This window comes from Symphalangus syndactylus, chromosome 18, assembly GCF_028878055.3.
Source record: "Symphalangus syndactylus isolate Jambi chromosome 18, NHGRI_mSymSyn1-v2.1_pri, whole genome shotgun sequence".
In the NCBI taxonomy this organism is placed as follows: Eukaryota; Metazoa; Chordata; class Mammalia; order Primates; family Hylobatidae; genus Symphalangus; species Symphalangus syndactylus.
In genome coordinates this window covers 47,168,697-47,194,315 of record NC_072440.2, presented here as the reverse complement: position 1 = coordinate 47,194,315, position 25,619 = coordinate 47,168,697, and the positions used below count along the sequence as shown (strand labels likewise).

The 25,619-nt window shown below is 37.6% G+C and overlaps 1 protein-coding gene across 1 annotated transcript in view; it reads right to left on the bottom strand.

The window, feature by feature from the left end:
• Window positions 1–25,619, bottom strand: part of LOC129467462 (uncharacterized) — a 128,964-nt gene that overhangs the window by 46,252 nt on the left and 57,093 nt on the right. The window contains exon 4 of the mRNA XM_063622352.1: window positions 18,378–18,475. Coding sequence (XP_063478422.1) covers window positions 18,378–18,475 — 98 coding nt within the window. The remainder of the gene's footprint in view (window positions 1–18,377; window positions 18,476–25,619) is intronic.

The window sequence follows — 25,619 nt, the reverse complement described above, 5'->3', positions numbered from 1 at the left end:
GTTTTTTACAGGTTTCAAAACTTTGTGTAGGTCCCCAGGAAGTTTATATACCAAGGCACCTTGTGGACTTACAGCTAAATCCACAAAACAGTTAGGTATGACATTTTTTCTCTCATGTCAATATTAACACAATATTTCATTATAAAATTGTCTGTTTGTAGACATGACCTATTTGTGGACATGACCTATTTATCTGAATAACATTATTATCTTGCCCAAATATCTTTAAAATTAAAAGGAGCAGAGAAGCAATAGATTAGAAAAAAGTGATAATTTCACATAAAATAGAAACTTTTATCTAGGGTATATATAAATTTAGAAGAGACAGCAACAGGTAAATTAAAAAAAAAATCCAAATGCCAAGCTGTCATAAACCAAATATGTTTTCTAGACAATGAAGAACTGACATTTTATGGGAGACAAAATCCAGATCCTGTTTTTTAACCTTTATGTTGCTACTCAGAAAATAATGCATATAGGCAAATGCCAAACTTTTAAATACATCTTCCTGATATTTGTTGGATTATCCAACTTTTCCTGGTCAAATCAGTATGCTCACAAAATGCTCTGTTATAAAATTGCTCTAGAAAGTAATTTTAGAAAATTAGATGACTCTCATGAGCCCTACTTCTTTTTAATGTTATTATTATTTTTGAGACGGCATCTTATTCTGTTGTCAGCCTGGAGTGCAATGGTGCGATCCTGGCTCACTGCAATCTCCACCTCCCGGGTTCAAGCGATTCTCCTGCCTCAGCCTCCTGAGTAGCTGCTACTAGAGGCGCCCGCCACCACGCCCAGCTAATTTTTCTGTATTTTTAGTAGAGATGGGGTATCACCATGTTGGCCAGGGTGGTCTCCATCTCCTGACCTCATGATCCACCCACCTTGGCCTCCCAAAGTGCTCAGATTACAAGTGTGAACCACCGCACCCTGCCGAACCCTACTATTTTTAACAAGAAAATCACAAAGTAACTATGAGTAAGTTCTAGTATTTGATAGTACAGTAGGGAAATTATAACTAACAATAATTTATGGTATATTTCAAAATAACTAGAAGATGGCAATGTTCTCAACACAAAGAATAGGTAAATGTCTGAGTTGATGGATGTCCCAATTACCCTGACTTGATCATTACATGCTGTATGCATGTATCAAAGTATCCCATGCATTTCCACAATATACAATACAACTAAAAATACAAAAAAATTAAAAAAGTAGTACGTCATTGATTCTTTTCTTTTTTTAAGCATCACTTCTCATCCGTTCAGTCCAGTGGAACTCAGACAGATTGAGACACACTGAGAATGAACCATTGGTGTCTGATTTCCTTAAGAAGCACTCTCTGTAGTGGAAATAAACATGCTGCTGGTTTATTTGCAGCGCTCTTGGGATCGACACTTTTGAACACAACTATAGCCACCAGCCCTGCAGCTTGAAATAAATGACCCCACTGTGGTAACTGACAGTTAATAACACTTCCTTCTGAAAATTAGTATTTCCGCCAAAAGATGAATGATTTTAAATAAATTCAATGGATTCATATTTTAATATTGGTGTAGCCTGGTCAAATAAATTTCACAGACACCTGGAAATGACCTTGATGAACTTCACCCATTCCTGAGTGGAATGTATTTATTTAAAAGTCTGATTTGTAGACTGTTTTGCACACAGTTGTATCTGAAGAGACAAAATTGTGGTGCAAGTCCCCAAATCGAAATTGCTTAACATAGCAGCTTATTTCTTATTCGTACAAAGTCTGGTACCAGTCCATGCTTATCTTTCATTCCAGCACAGAGTTTGTTCCAGCTCTCTGCCATGGCTAAAGAAAGACTAGGATTTAAACTTGTGGTAATAAATATTACATGTTTTCATCAAAACACAGTTCTCCTCCCTTCACAGGCAATTTTCAACCACTTGCAGTTAAACAAAGTCACAAGACTAGGTCTGGGCAATGGGATGTGTGAGGAAGTGATGTGAATTCCTGGCCAAAGCATAGAAGGGCAGAGGCAAGACCATCCAGGTGACTCTTGTGAAGCATCAGCTATGGAGGCAATGTGGTCCATGACACTTGTGACAGGTCAGCGGCTTGGGCAGAGAGTGGGAGGAATATTAAGCATGAGTACATAATTGCTCTGAAAAGTCATGGACTGGTACCAGACTTTGTACGAATAAGAAATAAACTGCTATGTTAAGCAATTTCGATTTGGGGACTTGCACCACAATTTTGTCTCTTCAGATACAACTGTGTGCAAAACAGTCTACAAATCAGACTTTTAAATAAATACATTCCACTCAGGAATGGGTGAAGTTCATCAAGGTCATTTCCAGGTGTCTGTGAAATTTATTTGACCAGGCTACACCAATATTAAAATATGAATCCATTGAATCTATATAAATTGTAAAACATAACTTTAATTCAAAAACAAGATTTTAGAAAGTTTCAAAGATACCTGTTTATTCTCTGCAATGTGTCAATCAAATCATTTAATGCTATTTTTATACCAAAATTTAACAGTCAAGCAAATGATCAGGATAGTAAATTTTGTACCACATCTTTTATAAGAGAGAGAAAGCCTTTCCTTTATGAAAAAGAGAGTGCAGAATGGAGAGTGATATTTGTCATACAGAAAAGCATTATGCGTCCCTTATCTGGGCAAGTTCCAAGTTTGGATGAGGAGTCTTTTTGTGGTCAATGGCAGGGTGAAAGCAGAACACAAGCCTATCACTTTCTTCATGGGGTTTCCAAATGCCTGCTGCTTCATCCCAGACTGTGCGGAATATGCTCTACCTCTTTCTGAGAATGCTCCAAGGGTTAGCCTAATAGGAAGGTGAAAGGCAGAGGCCAAGGGTGTGGGAAGTCATTTCTGGCCATTAGCTATTTTACCATCAATTCTGATTTCCTTAAGGGGCTTAAAACTGTCACTATGTTCAAAGGTTTACACACTTACAACAGCCTCAGACAGCAAAAAAGATAGTCAATTTTCCACTATAATATTATAATAGCACTTGAGCTGTTTAGTGCTGTCTACTCTCATGAATTTCTGGGACTTGTGGGGTATAATTCCCAGTGTGGCAACTTGACATTAGCTGTTCCCACACTTACCAGCATTCCAGCATTGACATTTGATTTTCAATGTTTATAAATAGTCTTTTCCTCACCCCTTCACAGTGATAGGCTTATTTTCTTTGTTTCTTTGTGTTTTAAATAAAAGCGAATTGAATAGAGTTGCATTTCTGAAATGTCTTAACACTGCTTTAAAAAATTGGTGAATGATGAAAGTCTAAATATGAAAATAACAAACCAGTAAATATTGTGAAATCTTACATATGCTATAATTTTTAATTGAGTTATCCATTTTGAATTTTCATTAAAATATTTAATATAAGAATGCCTTTATGAATTGACTGAGTAAAATATTTGCATTTGCTTTCACAGAATTTTATCACTTCAAATACAAGTTACTCTATATTTAGAGCTGAATGGCCGCTTTTACTTAAAAACGTACTTATACTAAGTGTTAGTATTTCATTTAGGTAACACATTGGCAATTCTATGGAATAGGAACCTGGTTTTAGAGTTTCAAAGTTTTTATTTCATAAACTTTTCTAAGGCTCCAATCTATTTAAACCAGGCTACCTGAAGGACTGTCTCCCTGCAGATTTCATAAGGGTGTTTGAAAAAAGTACACATATTTGAGAAAATTCATAACAAGATTATGGTTATTAAATCAGAAAACTCAAAAGCAGAACATAAAGGAAGCAAGACGTGGCTGACAAAAAGTGCAAAAATTGATAGGGGTGGAGCCAAGATCGCCGAATAGGAACAGCTCCAGTCTACAGCTCCCAGCGTGAGCGACGCAGAAGACGGGTGATTTCTGCATTTCCAACTGAGGTAACAGGTTCATCTCACTGGGGAGTGCCAGACAGTGGGTGCATGAGAGTGGGTGCAGCACACCATGCCTAAGCCAAAGCAGGGCAAGGCATCGCCTCACCCAGGAAGCACAAGGGGTCAGGGAATTCCCTTTTCTAGTCAAAGAAAGGGTTGATAGATGGCACCTGGAAAATTGGGTCACTCCCACCCTAATACTGCACTTTTCCAATGGGCTTAACAAACAGCACATCAGGAGATTATATCCCGCACCTGGCCTGGAGGGTCCTACAACCATGGAGCCTCACTCATTGCTAGCACAGCAGTCAGAGATCAAACTGCAAGGCAGCAGCAAGGCTGGGGGAGGGGCACCCGCCATTGCCGAGGCTTGAGTAGGTAAACAAAGTGGCCCAGAAGCTCGAACAGGGTGGAGCCCGCCACAGCTCAAGGAGGCCTGCATGCCTCTGTAGGCTCCACCTCTGGGGGCAGGGCACAGACAAACAAAAGACAGCAATAACCTCTGCAAACTTAAATGTCCCTGTCTGACAGCTTTGAAGAGAGTAGTGGTTCTCCCAGCATGCAGCTTGAGATCTGAGAACCAGCAGACTGCCTCCTCAAGTGGGTCCCTGACCCCCTAGTAGCCTAAATGGGAGGCACCCCCCAGTAGGGGTGGACTGACACCTCACACGGTTGGGTACTCCTCTGAGACAAAACTTCCAGAGGAATGATCAGGCAGCAGCATTTGAGGAACAGCATCAATATCCGCTGATCTGCAGCCACCGTTGCTCATACCCAGACAAACAGGGTCTGGAGTGGACCTCCAGCAAACTCCAACAGACCTGCAGTTCAGGGTCCTGACTGTTAGAAGGAAAACTAACAAACAGAAAGGACATCCACACCAAAAACCCATCTGTACATCACCATCATCAAAGACCAAAGGTAGATAAAACCACAAAGATGAGGAAAAAACAGAGCAGAAAAACAGGAAACGCTAAAAATCAGAGCACCTCTCCTCCTCCAAAGGAATGCAGCTCCTCACCAGCAATGGAACAAAGCTGGACAGAGAATGACTTTGACGAGCTGAGAGATGAAGGCTTCAGAAGATCAAACTACTCCAAGCTAAAGGAGGAAGTCCGAACCAATGCAAAGAAGTTAAAAACTTTGAAAAAAAACATTAGACGAATGGCTAACTAGAATAACCAATGCAGAGAAGTCATTAAAGGACCTGATGGAGCTGAAAACCACAGCACAAGAACTACATGGTGAATGTACAAGCCTCAGTAGCCGATTCGATCAACTGGAAGAAAGGGTATCAGTGATGGGAGATCAAATGAATGAAATGAAATGAGAAGGGAAGTTTAGGGGAAAAAAAAATAAAAACAAATGAACAAAGCCTCCAAGAAATATGGGACTATGTGAAGAGACCAAATCTACGTCCAATTGGTGTACCTGAAAGTGATGGGGAGATTGGAACCAAGTTGGAAAACACTCTGTAGGATATTATCCAGGAGAAATTCCTCAATCTAGCAAGGCAGGCCAACATTCAAATTCAGGAAATACAGAGAATGCTACAAAGATGCTCCTCAAGAAGAGCAACTCCAAGACACATAATTGTCAGATTCTCCAAAGTTGAAATGAAGGAAAAAAAGTTAAGGGCAGCCAGAGAGAAAGGTCGGGTTACCCACAAAGAGAAGCCCATCAGACTAACAGCTGATCTCTTGGCAGAAACTCTACAAGCCAGAAGAGAGTGGGGGACAATATTCAACACTCTTAAGAAAAGAATTTTCAACGCAGAATTCCATGTCCAGCCAAACTAAACTTCATAAGTGAAGGAGAAATAAAATACTTTACAGACAAGCAAATGCTGAGAGATTTTGTCACCACCAGGCCTGCCCTAAAAGAGCTCCTGAAGGAAGCACTAAACATGGAAAGGAACAACCAGTACCAGCCACTGCAAAAACATGCCAAATTGTAAAGACCATCAAGGCTAGAAAGAAACTGCATCAACTAATGAGCAAAATAACCAGCTAACATCATAATGGCAGGATCAAATTCACACATAACAATACTAACCTTAAATGTAAATGGACTAAATCCTCCAATTAAAAGGCACAGACTGGCAAACTGGATAAAGAGTCAAGACCCATCAGTGTGCTGTATTCAGGAAACCCATCTCACGGGCAGAGACACACATAGGCTCAAAATAAAGGGATGGAGGAAGATCTACAAAGCAAATAGGAAACAAAAAAAGGCAGGGGTTGCAATCCTAGTCTCTTGATAAAACAGACTTTAAACCAACAAAGATCAAAAGAGACAAAGAAGGCCATTACATAATGGTAAAGGGATCAATTCAACAAGAAGAGCTAACTATCCTAAATATATATGCACCCAATACAGGAGCAGCCAGATTCATAAAGCAAGTCCTTAGGGACCTACAAAGAGACATAGACTCCCACACAATAATAATGGGAGATGTTAACACCCCATTGTCAACATTAGACAGTTTAACGAGACAGAAAGTTAACGAGGATATCCAGGAATTGAACTCAGCTCTGTACCAAGCAGACCTAATAGACATCTAGAGAACTCTCACCACAAAACAACAGAATATACCTTCTTCTCAGCACCACACCACACCTATTCCAAAATCGACCACATAGTTGGAAGTAAAGCTCTCCTCAGAAAATGGAAAAGAACAGAAATTATAACAAACTGTCTCTCAGACCACAGTGCAATCAAACTAGAACTCAGGATTAAGAAACTCACTCAAAACTGCTCAACTACATGGAAACTGAACAACCTGCTCCTGAATGACTACTGGGTACATAACGAAATGAAGGCAGAGATAAAGATGTTCTTTCAAACCAACGAGAACAAAGACTCAACATACCAGAATCTCCAGGACACATTCAAAGCAGTGTGTAGAGGGAAATTTATAGCACTAAATGCCCACAAGAGAAAGCAGGAAAGATCTAAAATTGAAAGCCTAACATCACAATTAAAAGAACTAGAGAAGCAAGAGCAAACACATTCAAAAGCTAGCAGAAGGCAAGAAATAACTAAGATCAGAGCAGAATAGAAGGAAATTAAGACACAAAAAACACTTCAAAGAATCAATGAATTCAGGAGCTGGTTTTTTGAAAAGATCAACAAAATTGATAGACCACTAGCAAGACTAATAAAGAAGAAAAGAGAGAGAATCAAATAGACGCAATAAAAAATGACAAAGGGGATATCACCACTGATCCCACAGAAATACAAACTAACATCAGAGAATACTATAAATACCTCTACACAAACAAACTAGAAAATCTAGAAGAAATGGATAAATTCCTGGACACATACACCCTCCCAAGACTAAACCAGGAAGAAGTTGAATCTCTGAGTAGACCAATAATGGCTCTGAAATTGAGGCAATAATTAATAGCTTACCAACCAACAAAAGTCCAGGACCCGATGAATTCACAGCCGAATTCTACCAGAGGTACAAGTAGGAGATGGTATCATTCCTTCTGAAATTATTCCAATCAACAGAAAAAGAGGGAATCCTCCCTAACTCATTTTATGAGGCCAGCATCATCCTGATGCCAAAGCCTGGCAGAGACACAACAAAAAAGGAGAATTTTAGACCAATACCCTTGATGAACATTGATGCAAATATCCTCAATAAAATACTAGCAAACTGAATCCAGCAGCTCATCAAAAAGCTTATCCACCATGATCAAGTGGGCTTCATCCCTGGGATGCAAGGTTGGTTCAATATATGCAAATCAATAAATGTAATCCAACATATAAACAGAACCAATGACAAAAACCACATGATTATCTCAATAGATGCAGAAAAGGCCTTTGACAGAATTCAACAATGCTTCATGCTAAAAACTCTCAATAAATTAGGTATTGATGACACATACCTCAAAATAATAAGAGCTATCTATGACAAACCCACAGCCTATTTCATACTGAATGGACAAAAACTGGAAGCATTCCCTTTGAAATCTGTCACAAGACAGGGATGCCCTCTCTCACCACTCCTATTCAACATAGTGTTGGAAGTTCTGGCCAGGGCAATCAGGCAGGAGAAGGAAATAAAGCGTATTCAATTAGGAAAAGAGGAAGTCAAATTGTCCCTGTTTGCAGATGACATGAATGTGTATCTAGAAAACCCCATCATCTCAGCCCAAAATCTGCTTAAGCTGATAAGCAAATTCAGCAAAGTCTCAGGATACAAAATCAATGTTTAAAAATCACAAGCATTCTTATACACCAATAACAGACAAACAGAGAGGCAAATCATGAGTGAAATCCCATTCACAATTGCTTCAAAGAGAATAAAATACCTAGGAATCTAACTTACAAGGGACGTGAAGGACCTCTTCAAGGAGAACTACAAACCACTGCTCAATGAAATAAAAGAGGATATAAACAATGGAAGAAAATTCCATGCTCATGGGTTGGAAGAATCAATATCGTGAAAATGGCCATACTGCCCAAGGTAATTTATACATTCAATGCCATCCCCATCAAGCTACCAATGACTTTCTTCACAGAATTGGAAAAAACTACTTTAAAGTTCATATGGAACCAAAAAAGAGCCTGCATCACCAAGTCAATCCTAAGCCAAAAGAACAAAGCTGGAGGCATCATGCTACCTGACTTCAAACTATACTACAAGGCTACAGTAACCAAAACAGCATGGTACTGGTACCACAACAGAGATACAGACCGATGGAACAGAACAGAGCCCTCAGAAATAATGTCACATATCTACAACTATCTGATCTTTGACAAACCTGACAAAAACAAGAAATGGGGAAAGGATTCCCTATTTAATAAATGGTGCTGGGAAAACTGGCTAGCCATATGTAGAAAGCTGAAACTGGATCCCTTCCTTACACCTTATACAAAAATTAATTCAAGATGGAGTAAAGACTTACATGTTAGACCTAAAGCCATAAAAATCTTAGAAGAAAACCTGGGCAATACCACTCAGGACATAGGCGTGGGCAAGGACTTCATGTCTAAAACACTAAAAGCAATGGCAACAAAAGCCAAAATTGACAAATGGGATCTAATTAAACTACAGAGCTTCTGCACATTAAAAGAAACTATCATCAGAGTGAACAGGCAACCTACAGAATGAGAGAAAATTTTTGCAACCTACTCATCTGACAAAGGGCTAATATCCAGAATCTACAATGAACTCAAACAAATTTACAAGAAAAAAAAAAAAACCCATCAATAACTGGGTGAAGGATACGAACAGACACTTCTCAAAAGAAGACATTTATGCAGCCAAAAAACACATGAAAAAATGCTCATCATCACTGGCCATCAGAGAAATGCAAATCAAAACCACAATGAGATACCATCTCACACCAGTTAGAATGGCCATCATTAAAAAGTCAGGAAACAACAGGTGCTGGAGAGGATGTGGAGAAATAGGAACACTTTTACACTGTTGGTGGGACTGTAAACTAGTTCAACCATTGTGGAAGTTGGTGTGGCGATTCCTCAGGGATCTAGAACTAGAAATACCATTTGACCCAGCCATCCCATTACTGGGTATATACCCAAAAGATTAAAAATCATGCTGCTATAAAGACACATACACACATATGTTTATTGTGGCACTATTCACAATAGCAAAGACTTGGAACCAACCCAAATGTCCAACAACGATAGACTGGATTAAGAAAATGTGGCACATATACACCATGGAATACTATGCAGCCATAAAAAATGATGAGTTCATGTCCTTTGTAGGGACATGGATGAAGCTGGAAACCATCATTCTCAGTAAACTATCGCAAGGACAAAAAACCAAACACCGCACGTTCTCACTCATCAGTGGGAATTGAACAATGAGGACACATGGACACAGGAAGAGGAACATCACACACTGGGGACTGTTGTGGGGTGGGGGTACGGCGGAGGGATAGCATTAGGCGATATACCTAATGCTAAATGACGAGTTAATGGGTGCAGCAAACCAACATGGCGCATGTATACATATGTAACAAACCTGCACATTGTGCACATGTACCCTAGAACTTAAAGTATAACAATAATAAAATTTAAAAAAAAAGCAAAAATAATGCTCAACATTAGTCATTAGGGAAATGTGTATTTAAACCACAATGAGATACCTCTTCATATCCACTAGGATCGTTATAATAAAAAGACAGACAATAACAAATATTGTCAAAGGTGCAAAGAAACTAGAACTTTCTTGCATTGCTGGTGAGAATATAAAATGTTACTGCCTCTTTACAAAAGAGTTTCTCAAAAAGTTAAACACAAACTTACCATACAACCTGGAAATTCCACTCTGAGATATCCACCCAAGAGAAATAAAGCATACATTCTCCCAAAGATTTGATGTGAATGTTCACCATAGCATTATTCTTAATAGCCCCAAAGTGGAAATAGATGTTCATCAATTTGTGAAGAGATCAACAAAATGTGATAGATTCCTACAAGGGAATACTGTATAGCAACAAAAGGAACAAACTATTGATACATGCTACAGTATAAATAAACATCAAAAAATGCTAAGTGAAAGAAGACAGATGGAAAGACTTCATATCGTATGATTCCTCATACATGAAATGCAGCAAGAAGTTAGATCTGTAGAGCCAGAAGCAGATAATTCTTGGGCTAGAAATGGGATCAAAAATTGACAGAAAATGGGGCAAAGGAACTGTTTGGAGTGATGGAAGTGTTCTAAACTGGATTCTGGTGATATTTGTACAACTCTGCAATTTACTAAAAAATCACTGAATTGTACACTAACAATGAGTGAATTTCACAGAATGTAAATTATGCCATAAAAAAGCTGTAAAAATGTAATAAACACAAAGTCATACACACTATATTATGAAAGCATTGAGACACATCATCTAACATTGTCGGATTTCTGCACAAGATGGTGCCTGACAGGAATCTTTACAAAGGAATGAGAATCAGCAGGTAAAATGATAAAAGGAATCTAGACAAGGAGGCAGTACGAGCAATGGCATAAGGGTAAAAAAAAGATGAGGTAAGAAGCTTGGAGAAGGAGGCTGCAGAATGAACAGAGACAGATCACCAGGACTGGGGATGCATTGCTGCCTCCTGGAACTTTGCATCTCAGGCTATTAGGTGAACAGAGGGATAAAGAAAACTTATTTTTTTCTTTTAATTTATTCCATTTTAAAGTAAATATATTAATAAAAATTAATAAATGGATTTGCCTTCAGATGGCCCCATGTTGGTTTTGTACTGTCCAGCTGGTGGGTACTGAAGACCTGAAGGTCTTTCAACTGAAGATACTTTCAACACCATGGCCACAAGACTCCATCTTGGCTTTGCTGACTTTGTCTTCCAGGTTTCAGGAATTACCCAATAACAACAGCCTTATTAACATATTAAAAGGTAAGAAATTTCTATAGGTATGTTTGTGTTGTAGGATTCTTTTTTCTTTTTCGTAGGAATTTATAAACTCTTGAGTACACTAATAGTCTTTCTGTTTTCTTTATACTTAATTGACAAATAATAATTTTGTCTGTTCATGGGGTACAATGGAATATTTTTATATATGGCCTTTCAAATAGCAGTTTCATGCTGCATATATTACCTGGAGTAATAATTCAAAATTATTTAGGTATGAGCTAAAAATAACACCCCAAAGTCTGGGTGCTATGGCTCAAGCCTGTAATCCCAGCACTTTGGGAGGAAAAGGCAGGAGGATCACATGAGGTCAGGAGTTCGAGACCAGCCTGATCAATATGGATAAACCCCATCTCTACTAAAAAAATATATATATATACAAAATTAGCCAGGTGTGGTGGTGCATGCCTGTAATCTCAGCTACTGGGGAGGCTGAGGCAGGAGAATCACTTGAATCCAGGAGGTGGAGGTTGTGGTGAGCCAAGATCACCCCATTGCACTCCAGCCTGGGCAACAAGAGTGAAACTTCATCTCAAAAAAATAAATCAATAAAAGTAACACCCCAAGCAGAGACCTTGAGCACATTTTCCTGGCCCTAAGCTGCCCGTCAATGTTTCAGTCATTATTATTTTACTGAAGACCTTATTAGAGTTGGCAGTACACCAAGAACCTTAGAGAATATTTGTTTTTATTGTTGTTAATTGTGCATCTAGTTCATTAGAATATATCTGTCAAATAAATATAGCCCACTCAATGCAGTGGATTTTTATTGGAAACGTGTTTAAGTTAGATTATGTAGAAAATTTACTGCCTTATTTTTAATAACATCTAAGCCCTTTTGAAAAGGCATATGGTAACTGAAACATTTATTTCAATCCATTGTAATACAATAAACAAGTCTTCAGCATCATCCGTGTGTCACCTATCAAGCAGTGGATTAGGTGCCAGTATGGCGAATAAGAAAGATCTACAAGACTTGATCAGCCAGTCCATTTCACTCCTGGAGTTCAAATGGAGTGGAAGAGGTCAGGAGATTAAAAGACTCACACTAAACTCTACCAAAATATGATAAGACATTCAGTGCTATAGATCCAGATCTTAAACTGTCATGGAATGTACCCATCCAGGAGGGATGACTTTTGCTTAGAGTGGATCAATGAAGGCACCTAGGGATATGTGCTGTTTGAGTTGAGCTTTGAGTAATTAAGTCACTGGGTGTGGGAAATAAAAGCAGAACACACACGTATCGGGCTGTTCTTGCGTTGCTATGAAAAACACTTGATACACGGTAATTTATAAAGAAAAGAGGTTTATTTGGTTTATGGTTCTTCAGGCTCCAGAGGAAGCATGGTGCCGGCATCTGCTCAGCTTCTAGGGAGGCCTCAGGAAGCTTACAATAGTGGCAGAAGGTGAAGGAGGAGCAGGCCCATCACATGGTGAAAGCAGAAGCAAGGGAGAGTGGTGGAGAACGTGCCACACACTTTTAAACCACCAGATCTCATGTGAACTCAGAGTGAGAGCTCACTTATCACCAAGGGGATGGCCCAAGCCATTCATGAAGGACCTGCCCTCATGATCCAAACACCTCCCACCAGGCCCCACCTCCTACACTGGGAATTACAATTCAACCTGAGATTTGGGTGGGGATAAATATGTAAACTATATCAATACAGGTTTGCAGTCACTAATATGTTTGGCAGACAAGGCTGGGCCAAGGAGTGACAATAGTATACCTGCCCCAAAACTGCTTGCGAAAACCCTACATGGGGCCAATACATGTATCAGACATTTGTCAGTCTCGCCCACTTCCCGTGGCACTCACCTTTATGTGCACACTCTCAGCTTCTTATTGCACACATTGGACTCGGTCTGGAGCCTCAGGACATATTAGGCCTGCAGGCAGAGCAAGCTGCAAGTGTCCAGTCTTAGTACCAAAAACAGCCTTCCACCCTGAGCTGCATTCCACATGGCCTCAGAGGTCTCTGGGGGATTGAGGCTCGGTTATCCACAGTGATAACCTGTTTGTTAATGAATTTTTTTTTTGACAAGAGTCTCACTCTGTCGCCCCCAATCTGGAGTGCAGTGGCGCAATCTCGGCTGACTGCAATCTCTGCCTCCCAAGTTCAAGCGATTCTCCTGCCTCAGTCTCCTGAGTAGCTGAGATTACAGGCACCTACCACCATGCCGAGCTAATTTTTGTATTAATAAAGACAGGATTTCATCATGTTGGCCAGGTTGGTCTTGAACTCCTGACCTCAAGTGATCCACCCGCCTCAGCCTCCCAAAGTGCTGGAATTACAGACATGAGCCACAGTGCCTGGCCTATTAATGAATGATTTATATTGACTTCCTTCTCTTTTCTGTCACATTTCTCCACTTCCTTACTAGTGCTTTCTGTGTTCACCTCCTATTCAAGTTACCTATCACTTTGTAACGAATTACTCCAAAACATAGTGGCTTAAAACAATAATCATTTTATTTTGTTCACAATTTTGTGGATGCAGAATTCAAGCAGGACCCCACTGGGTGACTCTTCTGTTCTGTGTTGACTGAGGTCAGTTGGTAGTGTAGTCAGCTGGTGAATTGGCTGGTCTATAGGTTCCAATATGGTTTTACTTGCATGCCTGATGACTTGGCAGGGATGGCTGGAAGGCTGGCACTGTCAACTAAAAAGCCTACTTTTGTCCTCTCCAGTATGATGGTCTCAGAGTAGTCAGACTTTTTATCTGTTGTTCTAGGGCTGTCAGAGGGACTGCTTCAAGGTCTTCCAGGGAAGTTGCCCTTATTTTAAGGTCTGGGTCCAGAAAACTACACATATTTACATTGCAGCATCAACACAGAAAATACCCTGATTCATGAGGAGGGAAGACAGACCCTACCTAAGAGAGAAGTAGCAAAGAGTCAAGATTGACTTTGAAGACAACTCAACCCAAAACATGAATGTTCAGATTATGCATTGCAATGAAGCATCACATCTCAGAGTTCACCATGCACATAACAGTCACACACCAGCACATTTCAACACATGTGGGCAGGCATGGAGATGGAATTCCAGACCTCCCAGAAAAGTGATGCCGAGTGCGGAAGATCCACTTCCATATATCACACCAACTGTCCTGAGAACAACATGCACACTCATGTCCTTACATGTCCCAACCAGGTGCAAGGCATGTCCTGAGGTCACTTTTCTACTAGGCTACTGGTGGCTCTAAGAAACCCAATTCCCAATCCTATCTCAACTCAGAAGCTGACACCGTCATCTCATTTGCAGGGAGGGCATTTGTTTCCACTGGTGTATTGATGAGGACAATCTGGGATGTGTGGAAGTGGATACAAGTTCAGGCACATGTGTGCAAGGCTTGTCTAGGCAAAGCTCAGCTGAGTGTGGTTGTTTAGGATGTGCAGTCATATTTTAACTTAATTTTTCTCTAATTTTATCTCTATTTATTGTGTTTTTACATGAAAAATCCCATTTACACAAAGGAATTCTATTGCTGGTAGAGACCCTCATGCTATGTCGTATTGGGGGTATTGTTCATATCATCTAAGTAGTAATTACCAACACTTCCACACTAGTTTCCTAAGGACCCAGGCTATTTGCTAAATAATTGACTTCAGCAAGAAGTAAATCTTATTAGATATAGTTTCTCCTAATGGATACATTGCAATGATAATCCTTCTGCTACCTACTTCACATGGATGTGGAATGATTAAATGGAGTGAGAGATATACAAGTGGTGTGAAACCAGGAATGCACCAAAGTGTTGGTTGTGTGTCTAAACTCCTTGAGAGCAAAGATCATTACTATGCCTGAGTCATATTACACGTGATAATTATTTATTAAAATGAATAAAAGTATTGTCATTAGTTTTGCAAAAAAGTAATAGTGATTTATAAAATTATACAGAAAAATGCTTTTATCCCACAGAATTAGAACCAATAAGTAATGAGAACCAGTGGTAACCTCTAGCAAGAAGTGTTATAAATCGTCCTAAACTCAAGAGTTCAAATAAATGACAACATATGCAACTTTGAAAATACAAAGAATCCTTGCCTTCTGCATTTCTAAGAAGAAAAATTTTGGTTGCATTGGAAATAGGAAATAGTGAGGAGAGAGAATTTTTCTGTGAACCAGATGGATTATTTTGCAACTCTTAGGAAATATTGTAACCAGCTACCATAAAAGCCTCCGGCTGAGATGTTTAAAGGTGAGCAGTTCCAGCCTCCAACCAGGCAGTCTGGGGGAGGGGTGAATTGCTGTGCAAAAGAACAGGGAGTCACGTGGTCCAACTGTAAAATAGAAAAATTGCATGTAATTATTTTACAAGCAGAGTGCGATGATGTGAAAGGAAGAACTAATGATGATGCACTCAGCTTGTTAGAAGCTTTTCCTTCTGGGGAGCTCAAGGTTACAAGAAGTGCTGCTCACTGGAATTTTTTTCTTTCCTTCTGTGCTTGTAATGCTACAATAAACCTTGCACAGAGTGGGTTAAAGTTGCAAGGATGTTTTTAAATGATTTCTGTGACCAAAGCCGGAGATACAAGCCTGGCAATAATTCTCCCTGACTTCAAGCATCCTGTATTGATTGATTAATTATTCCATCAATGAACTAACAGGTATTGACCTTATCTGGTTGAGTAGCATTTAGCCAAAAGTCAGTAATCTACATCGATCACTTAATGGAACATCAAAGCTCAGCATTCTGACAGGTTTATGTCATTCAGCAAAAATCTGTCTATGTTTTGCTGATACCTTGACCTTTTGTATCAAGCAGTCTTTAAAGAAAACAAAAGCAATGACAAAATCAAATCTTGAAAATAATGCTTTGTTATGTACAAGGAAGTTCTGGGACTGTTGCGAATAGCTTCTGCTAAGATCTCATCGAGGCCTTTTTTTTGCCATCTGAAAAGCTGTTTTCTGCATGCTCGTGATATATGATATTTTGATGAAGAGTGAAATTATCAAAACAATGAGTCCTGGGATAATTAACACTTAAAGAGCAGAGCTTCACAGAGGCAACACGGAACAAGTGGCATTCTTTATGGAAGGGTAGAGGTAAAGAGAACTTGAGCCAATGATTCAGAATGGGAAAGGAGCAGATGGTATCAATCCTTGCCCATTCTGAGTACCAGAATCATGATTCAAATATTCAGGCAAAATCCACTGATCCCAATACCTGAATATGTACCTAAATGACTGGAAGAATTTGTTCTGAAAACAGTATAAAGATCTACTGATAATTTCTAAACTCATTTTTACAAAGATATTTTACATTTTAATATATTTATGTATAGCAAATATGAAAAATACAGTTGATTCTTACTACGATTTTTCATTTCTTCTTCATTAAGGGATTGGTGATGAAATAGTTAAAGATTGGCCCCAGAAATGGCCTCTGGAGTGATGCCTCTCAGATCCTCTTCTGTGATTCCAATACTGTTATTGTCCCACAAGTTCTGCTACATAATAAAGATGCCCACTTCTTTCTTCAGAGTCTTATTTTTAAGTTTTAATTATTGCTTATGCATTGACTAAAGGCACAGTAACTAAGTATTAAGGGTTTTTAAACTGCCTTTTAGGAAGATGCTGCCGCCTTCCAATATGTTAAGATGGTGATTCTGCCCATGCAGTACTGTACCACAATGCAGTGCACTCTATCTACATCTCTGCTCCTAGAAGCTGTTTTAGGGCTGGAGAATCTACTTCCTAAACTTGCCATGGTGGTAAATGGTGAGCCTAAGGAAGTTAAAGCTCTTTCAGTGGGAAGCAGCTATTTCTGCTTGGAGTCTTACTTAAAAATGCTTCTCACAATTGCTCAGTACCACTTTGATCCACCATTTGCAGTACCCAGAATGTCTTATCTCTCCAGATTTGAAGAAAAGTCACGCACTGTAGCTCTCCCATAGTTTGATAGGCTTGGTTTATGTCTATGACTTCTTTAATAATTAAATTAAAATTTACCTTTACTAACAATATTTTTCAATATATGCTGAATATTTTCTACAACCACTCTATTACTATCTATAATAATAATGATAAACATATTTCAGCCTGAGTTCTAAACATTCTGCTTATATTTATTAGCTCTGTGGTCCTGGGTAAGTCACATGCCATCAGTTTCCTTATCTGTAAAATATGGGTGTTGGCCTGGGATAAATTTTAGTTCCATTTTATTACTTACAATTTATTAAGCTTGATTCAATATTTATAAATAATTTATTTCAGAATGTGTGACTAGAGAACCTCACAAAAATAAAAATAATACGCTAAAGTAGCTTGTCCTCCAAGCTAAAATGAAATCAGAAAAGGCATGAAAATGGAAAGATACTCTACACCAACTTTACATGACCATGTAAAATGATTCAATTGATTACTAAATAGTGTTTAACCCTTTTTGAACTGAAATTTGGTTTTATTAAGAATTTGATAGGCACAATTCATGTAATGTCAAAATTATAGCGAAAAAGCAAAGCAAGAAAAAAAGAAGAAAAGAAGGAAGGTACAGAGGGAGGAAAGGAGTAAAGGGAAAAGAGGGAGGGAGGGTGGAAGGAAAAGCAGAAAGCTATAAATCACTTAGGATCTTCGAGGAAGGAAGGTGAACACAGACTTTCGGCTTGGCTTTTTGTTCCTTTTGTGTTTCATTAACAATGGCAGACTTCAGACAATAAATACCTTAAAGAAATTATTTTCACATTAGTGTTAATTTCCCCTTAAATATGAAGTGATTAAATTAAATCAAGGAGGCTAGAAAAATATATAACATCTTTCGTTATGATTTTGTAGCATGTATGATGTCTTTTGTCTAAAAATGGTTCTTAGGTTTGACTGAGGCGTACATATTAATACTGGCTATTGACTGACATTTTAGTCACATGTTTGGATTTTGTTTTCATTTTGTATAAACTGAATAATTTTGTCTCCTTATGTATTTTGTTCCACAATATAAACTAGTCAATTTAATTTATATTAATACTTACTTATTTTCATAATATGCTTAGAGTCACCGTATGCTATTGAGAAGGTACTATATTCACCTGGAAAAGTAAAAATGATGTTTACTTTTCCAAAAGCACTAACCTTGAATCTCATAATCTGAAGAGTAACACATATCCTCTTGGTAGAACAAGTTAGCCAAATAAACAGCTGTGCAAGTGAGCAGATCTTGTTCCAGGCAGCTTGGAAAACAAGTATGTGGAAGACTGGTTAGTTTTACCAAACTGAGCTAACTTATATTAATTACTAAATTCGTAGAATGCCAAGTCATTGAAGAGAATGAGCAATTAAAACAAGTATGTAAAAGACTGGTTAGTTTTACCAAACTGAGCTAACTTATATTAATTACTAAATTTGTAGAATGCCAAGTCATTGAAGAGAATGAGCAATTAAAACAAGTATGTAAAAGACTGGTTAGTTTTACCAAACTGAGCTAACTTATATTAATTACTAAATTTGTAGAATGCCAAGTCATTGAAGAGAATGAGCAATTAAGAGAATGAGCATAAATAAATGTATGAAGTTGAATTAATAAGGTACAAACTTTGATTAAACAATAAGAAGCATTACTTTACTGCAGTTCCAGGGTTCCCAAATGTGTTCAATGTGTTCAGTCTGGGGACACTTTAACACTCTTAATAAAATTTTTGAGAACTCTGAATATCTTTGGTTTATATAGTTTTTATTTAAAATTAAAACTGAGACATTCAAAATTAAAACTGTGACATTTAAAAATATTTATACATTATTTCATTTTGAAATGACGATAACACTTTACAGGTAACCCAAATAACTCTTTTAAGAAAAATAAAACTTTTTAAAAACAATGAGAAGAATGGCACTGTTGTTCATTTTTTCATTTTTTATTTTTCAAATTCCCTTAACATGTCTTAATTGAAAATAGCTGTATTCTTATACCTGCATCTACATTTAATCCATTGCAATATGTCGTTTTGATGGAAATAAATGAAGAAAGTCAGACCTCAAACAGATTTGTAGTTGGAAAAGAAAGAAGTATTTTAATGTATTTTTCAGAAAATGTGGATATTCGTTGTAGTAGTTCAGCAAAACTACTTAGTTTTTAGAAAACTAAGTGGTAGTTTTCTAAGGAGTAGTCACAATGCAAAATCTACAGCTGTATCAATGAACTTTTTGTACTCTGTTACATAAAGATTATTTGTTCCATCTTGAATTTTGTGTGATAATTTCACCTATAGGTGATTTTTTAAATAGACTTTATTTTTAGAGCAGTTTTAGGTTCACAACAAAATTGAGATGAAAGTATAATACATAGTTCCCATGTGCTGCCTGTCCCCACACACACGGTTTCCCCAGCTATCAAAATTTCACATCAGAGTGGTACATTTGCTATGATTGATGAATCTATTTTCATGTATCATTATCATCAAGTCCATAGTTTGCATTCTGGCATACTCTTGGTGTTGTGTATTCTATGGATTTGGACAATTGTATAATGGCATGTATCTAAAATTATAATATCATACAGAATAGTTTCAGTATCTTAAAATTCCTCTGAGCTGTGTATATAAGCTCTCCCTCCCTCCTAACCTCTGACAAGTGATCTTTTTGTTGTTTCTATAGTTTGCCTCTTCCAGAATGTCATATAATCAAAATCATACAATATGCGGTAGCCTTTTCAGTTTGGCTTGTTCCACTTCGTAATATGTAGCACAAGTATTTTATGCATACTTCACACTTTACCATGCAGAATACTAAAAACATACCTACTAAATGATCAAGGTACAATAAAATTAATAATGTTATACTTTATCTTGTATGTTGAAATGGAAGTTTTTAAAGCTGTTAGTGCATGGCAATGGAAATACACTGACTGTAGTATAATTTCATGCCACTGCTTTGATGTGTGCTAATGGGCCATCAGTTTAACCCACCATTAATTAAAAGGCAAACAATGTCTTAGTGTTGTTATATGGATAGTTTTCAAATCTGGACTCCCTAGAAAGGTCTTAAAGACTCCCAGAGTTTCATGGACCATTCTTTAAAAATTGCTGTAACTGTATGTTTTACATATTGGTCACTCTAGTCCTGTCCCTTTTCATTTCTTCCGTATTTAGAAAACTAAAATAAATTACTTATTAAGATTGTTTAAATTTAAATGTGCTTAACCTTAAATGCGCTGGTTGAATGCTCATTTTCTGGTGATTTCAGTTTTTCCCTCTACCATACTCGTAGACAAGAGGCCTTAGTGAAGACAGTTTACATTCGCTCATACTGCTGCCAGTAGATGAACTCAGGAGAGTATCCTGTTTAATGTTTAGCCTCAAGTAATAAGTTTCAAACGTGTACATAGAAGAGTAGTCAGGCTGATGCTGTATGCCTGGACTCTGAAATTGTAGACCATTATTGGTATCTGACATTTTTTAAAAGTATCAGTTTGGCACCATTTTTACTCATAAAAACAGACACCCAGACTCACACCTTAATAGATACATTATCTGGGAAAAGTGAAAGTAGCCTTTTAGTACCTTGTTGCACATAAACTGGGCTTTATGTATAGAAAGTTACTTTACACGGATAATAAACCAAACATAAAATGGTTATTTCTGGCAGCTAATTTACCTTTATAGTTTATAGAGGTGCCTTCTTTATAATGTACTTTCAGATTCTACTTTCCCTGAGTTCAGTAATCAGTGTCAATTACTGCTGGTTTCCACAGAAACAAGATAACTAAAATCTTCATTCATGGGCCAGTTTTACAAGCAATGTAGACTTTGGAATGACTGTACCAATGACCTAATCCTTGAAGCAGGTGCCAATAAATTTAACCCCTTCAAATGATGTTTAAAGTTTCATGCATAGGTTTTGCTAATAATAGATTTACATATTTAAACACCATGATCTATAGTTCAGACACTAAGAGGGGATTAATCCACCCTCCCCTTAAGGGATGTCAAATGAATTGTATCATTTGGAAGCAGCTGTTGAGCAGTCACAAAACCTGAGTTGTTAGTATCCTGACTACAGTTCATCAGGAGCTTATTGTTCTTCTCAATGTTAAGGAAAGTTCAGATTTTTCTTGAAAAAAAAAATTGTCTTTTAGAAAGACTTTCTGCACTGCTCCAAAAAGTGAGAAAATAGAAACACTAGTAAGGCTAAATTAATATTGCTAATTACATGGCTTTAAAACATATTCATATTATCAAGTGGTGATGCCAATTGTATAAGTAATTGCTTATTATGTTGTTTTAAAACTCCCTGAATTTCTAACATAAATTTAGTGTGCAGAACTCTTTTATTACTTGTTTTCTTCATGTTCGCCATGGTTGTACATGGATAAGGCATTCACATTCCATTTATAATACATACTAATTAATTTCATAATTAAAATATAATTACAAAGAAAATGCAAGTCAGAGTTCTTTCAATTAACATATCTCATTAGAGCTGGAATTTTTTTTTTCAGCATTATAACTTTCTTTAAACCATTTTGCAGCTTCCAATTTTGTTTTGTTGGCATTGTTTCACATTGCGGAGATTATTGCTACATTATTAGATTTTCACATTCTCTCTCACAATAATATGAGCTAGCAGTAGAGAACTAAACTTCATCTCAACTTCTTCGAGGGATTGTGGAATTACATGTCATCTGGTCTTGAGATACACTAGAAAGGTGGAAGAGTAGGAGTTTTTTGACTCTGAACTCCATATACATTTTAACATGAGTAACAGTAAAGCATCACATTTCTTCTCTTTGCTTAAGCACATGGTGTCACCTCTCCCATTTTGGAATCAAACCTGCTAGGCGGGTCCTCTGATACGATGGTACCTCGCATTATGTTGCAGGATATAATTTCCAGTCATCAAAGGTGCTTTATCTGTGACACTAAAGTTAAAGCATACCTCACTTACTCTTAGAGCAGATTACGTCTCTGTTCGTAGGTTTGGTTTCAAGTAAAATGTTTGCATCACTGTCATGTGCCTCAGTGAGGTTATTTGTCCCACATTTGTTAATGTCACTAGTTTGCCATAGATTGAGCTCACTGTTATCTAGCATTTCAAAAGCAAGTTTAAAAAAAAACCAGCAGGGCCCAGCTGAAATATTTTCTTTCAGTACAGCCAAGCCGCAGGCATAAAACACAATAGTAAAATATACAATGAAACAAAGTAAAAGGCCTTTATAACAGATCTTTGTTATGCCACTGCAAGTATTTCATAACATCAGCTACTGTTTTTCTCAATTGACATCATATAGGTCTCGGTTAACGAAAAGAGACATGGAGCGTATTGCATCAAATAGATGCTGGACAGGAAACAGAAAATGGATCATGTACCCAGGCCCCCTAGCTAAGGCAGTCAAACCTCTGAATAGCAAAAGGACTAATGCGTTTTAGCTGTTCTCCCTTCCAGCCATAAACTCGAGAGCAATACTGAAAGTGCTTTCTTTTTCAGGCTGCTCACCAACCCCCTACCTACCCCATTCCATCTTGAAAGCCAGTCAGCAAGGATCAAAAACATTTCCTTTTAAATGAATCATGGCAATCCAATAAAGATGCAACACACAGATTATGCTCAAATCAATGACAGAACCAAAGCCAGTATCAGCAGGCCTCAAGAAACAAAAATTGCTTACAGTAAGGGGATGTCCATCCAATAAAGAGCTCTGCGGCTAAACACAGAGCACACGCTATGTTCTGGGCAAAATCCCTCAAGCTTCTACTATCCTGGCTTCTTTAAGTAACTTTGGGGTGTTGTAGTATTGTCCTCATTCATACCCTCCCCAGATGTTCCATGACAGCTTAGCTTAGCTTTCCGAAGGGGGTCTCCAATGACATAGTTATAGTCAGGAAACAGGTAGACAGCTGTAATACCAATATCTGGAAATAAATGTTAAAATAAATAAGGGACAGAATTGGTTTAGGAGAATCAATTCCTATGCGTGACCATTTAGAATCCTGAAAAAATGAACACAGAGAAGATTTTTAAGTGTCCTGAGCACTTGCCAACAATTACCTATCAATTGTTTCTATATACTGTTTATTTTAAATATTGGAAGAGGAAAGAGATACTTTTCTGTCTGAAAGGCATAAGGATAAACATAATTTTTTTTACTACTATGTATCTACCACACTTTTTCATTCTGTTAAGGTATGTAATAGCATCTGAAGACCTCTTTGATATCCTTATCCATCTTTCCTCTGGCACTTGCTATTATTCTTTTCATATAACGCTGAGAGCTAACTTTCCTAGTGGCACAGCAAGCATACAAATGATGATACGTATGCTAAGGCAAGAATGAAAGGAAAAAAAAAAAGATCAACCATCCATCAGTAGAATCACAGAATGCATTTCAGAAGACCCAGGTTTTCATGCCAGAGTCACACTAACTAGTTGTACGACTTCAGACATTCATTTATCCTTCAAGAGTGTTAGTTTCTTCAGCAGCCATCTCTTTTCATCTCTGAATTTTCATTTTCAAATCTAAGAGTATGCTTCCAATTAAGAGAAAAGCAATTGCGAGTCTCTCACCGTTAATCAAAAGAAAGTTTACGGCCCTCAAACCCTTTCAAGAGCATTTCATGTGCTATATAAAGATTTGACAACAGTTGATCTACCACAGACTATTTTTCCTCCTGCATATTAAAGAAATTATATGAATACGAGTCACCTTATTTAATCCATTACCTGCTAATAGCCTCCTTTATGATTAGCCCAAAGGTCGAAAATAATAACCAATAATCAGCTGCTTATTAGAAAACCGTCTGCTTCTGAAGACACTCCTACTTCCTCTCAATTCAACAGCCCATTGTATTTCATGTTCATATGCCCAGGGCTGACTGATCTCTCCGAGGAGTCACAGCATATGGTGCAGTTATTCTCTCTGGGAGGATAGAACCAATTTACTCCAAATAGAAAGGACTTATCAGATCTAGACAGATCTTTAAAACACCTGTAAGATAATTTGGATTCACAGCAGTAACAAAATAGCAAACAAATTTCTCTCTCCAGAAAATGATAAATTACTATGTTTCATTGAGCAGACTTTTCCTTATCTGATTTGTTTTAAAAATGATAAATAGGTCTCCATAAATCTGAAGGAAACCCAGGAGTCACCATCTACCTAATTGAATCGGAGCTTATATGATTCAAAGAGATAAGAACACATTAAACAAATGAAGATATTTTATATTGCAAAAGAGGATATAAAATCCACCTTTCAAGGATACAGGGTAAAACATGAATGCTTAAAATAGGTAAAGTATCAAAATTGAAGTATAATTAGTGATAACTATCTCCATTAATGAATAAAACATGCTTGAAATCTCAGTTTTACATTTGCAAATATTCTGACCAGTTTTATTATGATTTCTTTGTACATTTATTTATTGAATACCTAGTTCCTTGCAATTTATAATGATATCTTGTGTCAGAAAAATTTTCTTTCTGTTCATGACCTTAGTGTGACCCATTATCAAGTATGAAATGTTCCATGATTCTGACTTTCATCTTTTTAGGAGAGAAGTCCTCCTTAAACTATACATTTCTTTCCAGTTCTTGCTGTCGCATTTAGCTGGCTTCCTCTCACATTTTGCTCTCCTTTTGGGCTCTGCTGTCTTCCCTCTTCTGGCTGCACTCAGAGAGACCCCTTATTTCACTGTCTCTTAAATTTTTGTTATTGTTTTTTGTTGTTCTTGTTTTTCTACCTTCTCTTCAATTATTCTCAATGAGAATACACTAGCTTCTTCTCTGAGAATTTCTGGACCAATGTTGGGCTTTCAGATTCTGCTCTGGCAGATTATTCCTGCCACTAGGCAGGAGTAAATCTCAAAAGTCATGGTGACTTAAAGGAGAAGAGTCTGGTTTCCATAGACAAGCAAAGAGTCAGTTTCCAATTGATTGTCATGAATGATGTAAATACCATTTGGAATCAGAGATCCTTGATATACAGAAGTGTCTTGATATATGAAAACAAAAATCTGTCTTTGGCATGAGACTGGCAGATAATTGTTTTATTTCTTATCTAGAGACCTTTCAAAACAAAACAGAATTCCTTCTTCTAAGATAGTTAAATGGATACCACATAAAATCGAAGAATCATTTTCAATTTATGGTTATATTCATACACCTCTGCATTTTAAGGGAAATAAGGGTAAGAAAAGAAATAAATAATGAGGTGAAAAAACATAGATCTGAACAAGCTAAGGCATGTGTAGTGTCATCAAAAGGGGCGTCACCTCAGAGGAGCCACAAGGGGCATTTGAAAACATAAATGAGATCACAAGACGAGCCAATGCAAACTTCTTCAAGGACTTGCTATCCTATGTCCTATTTAGGACATAACTGGCT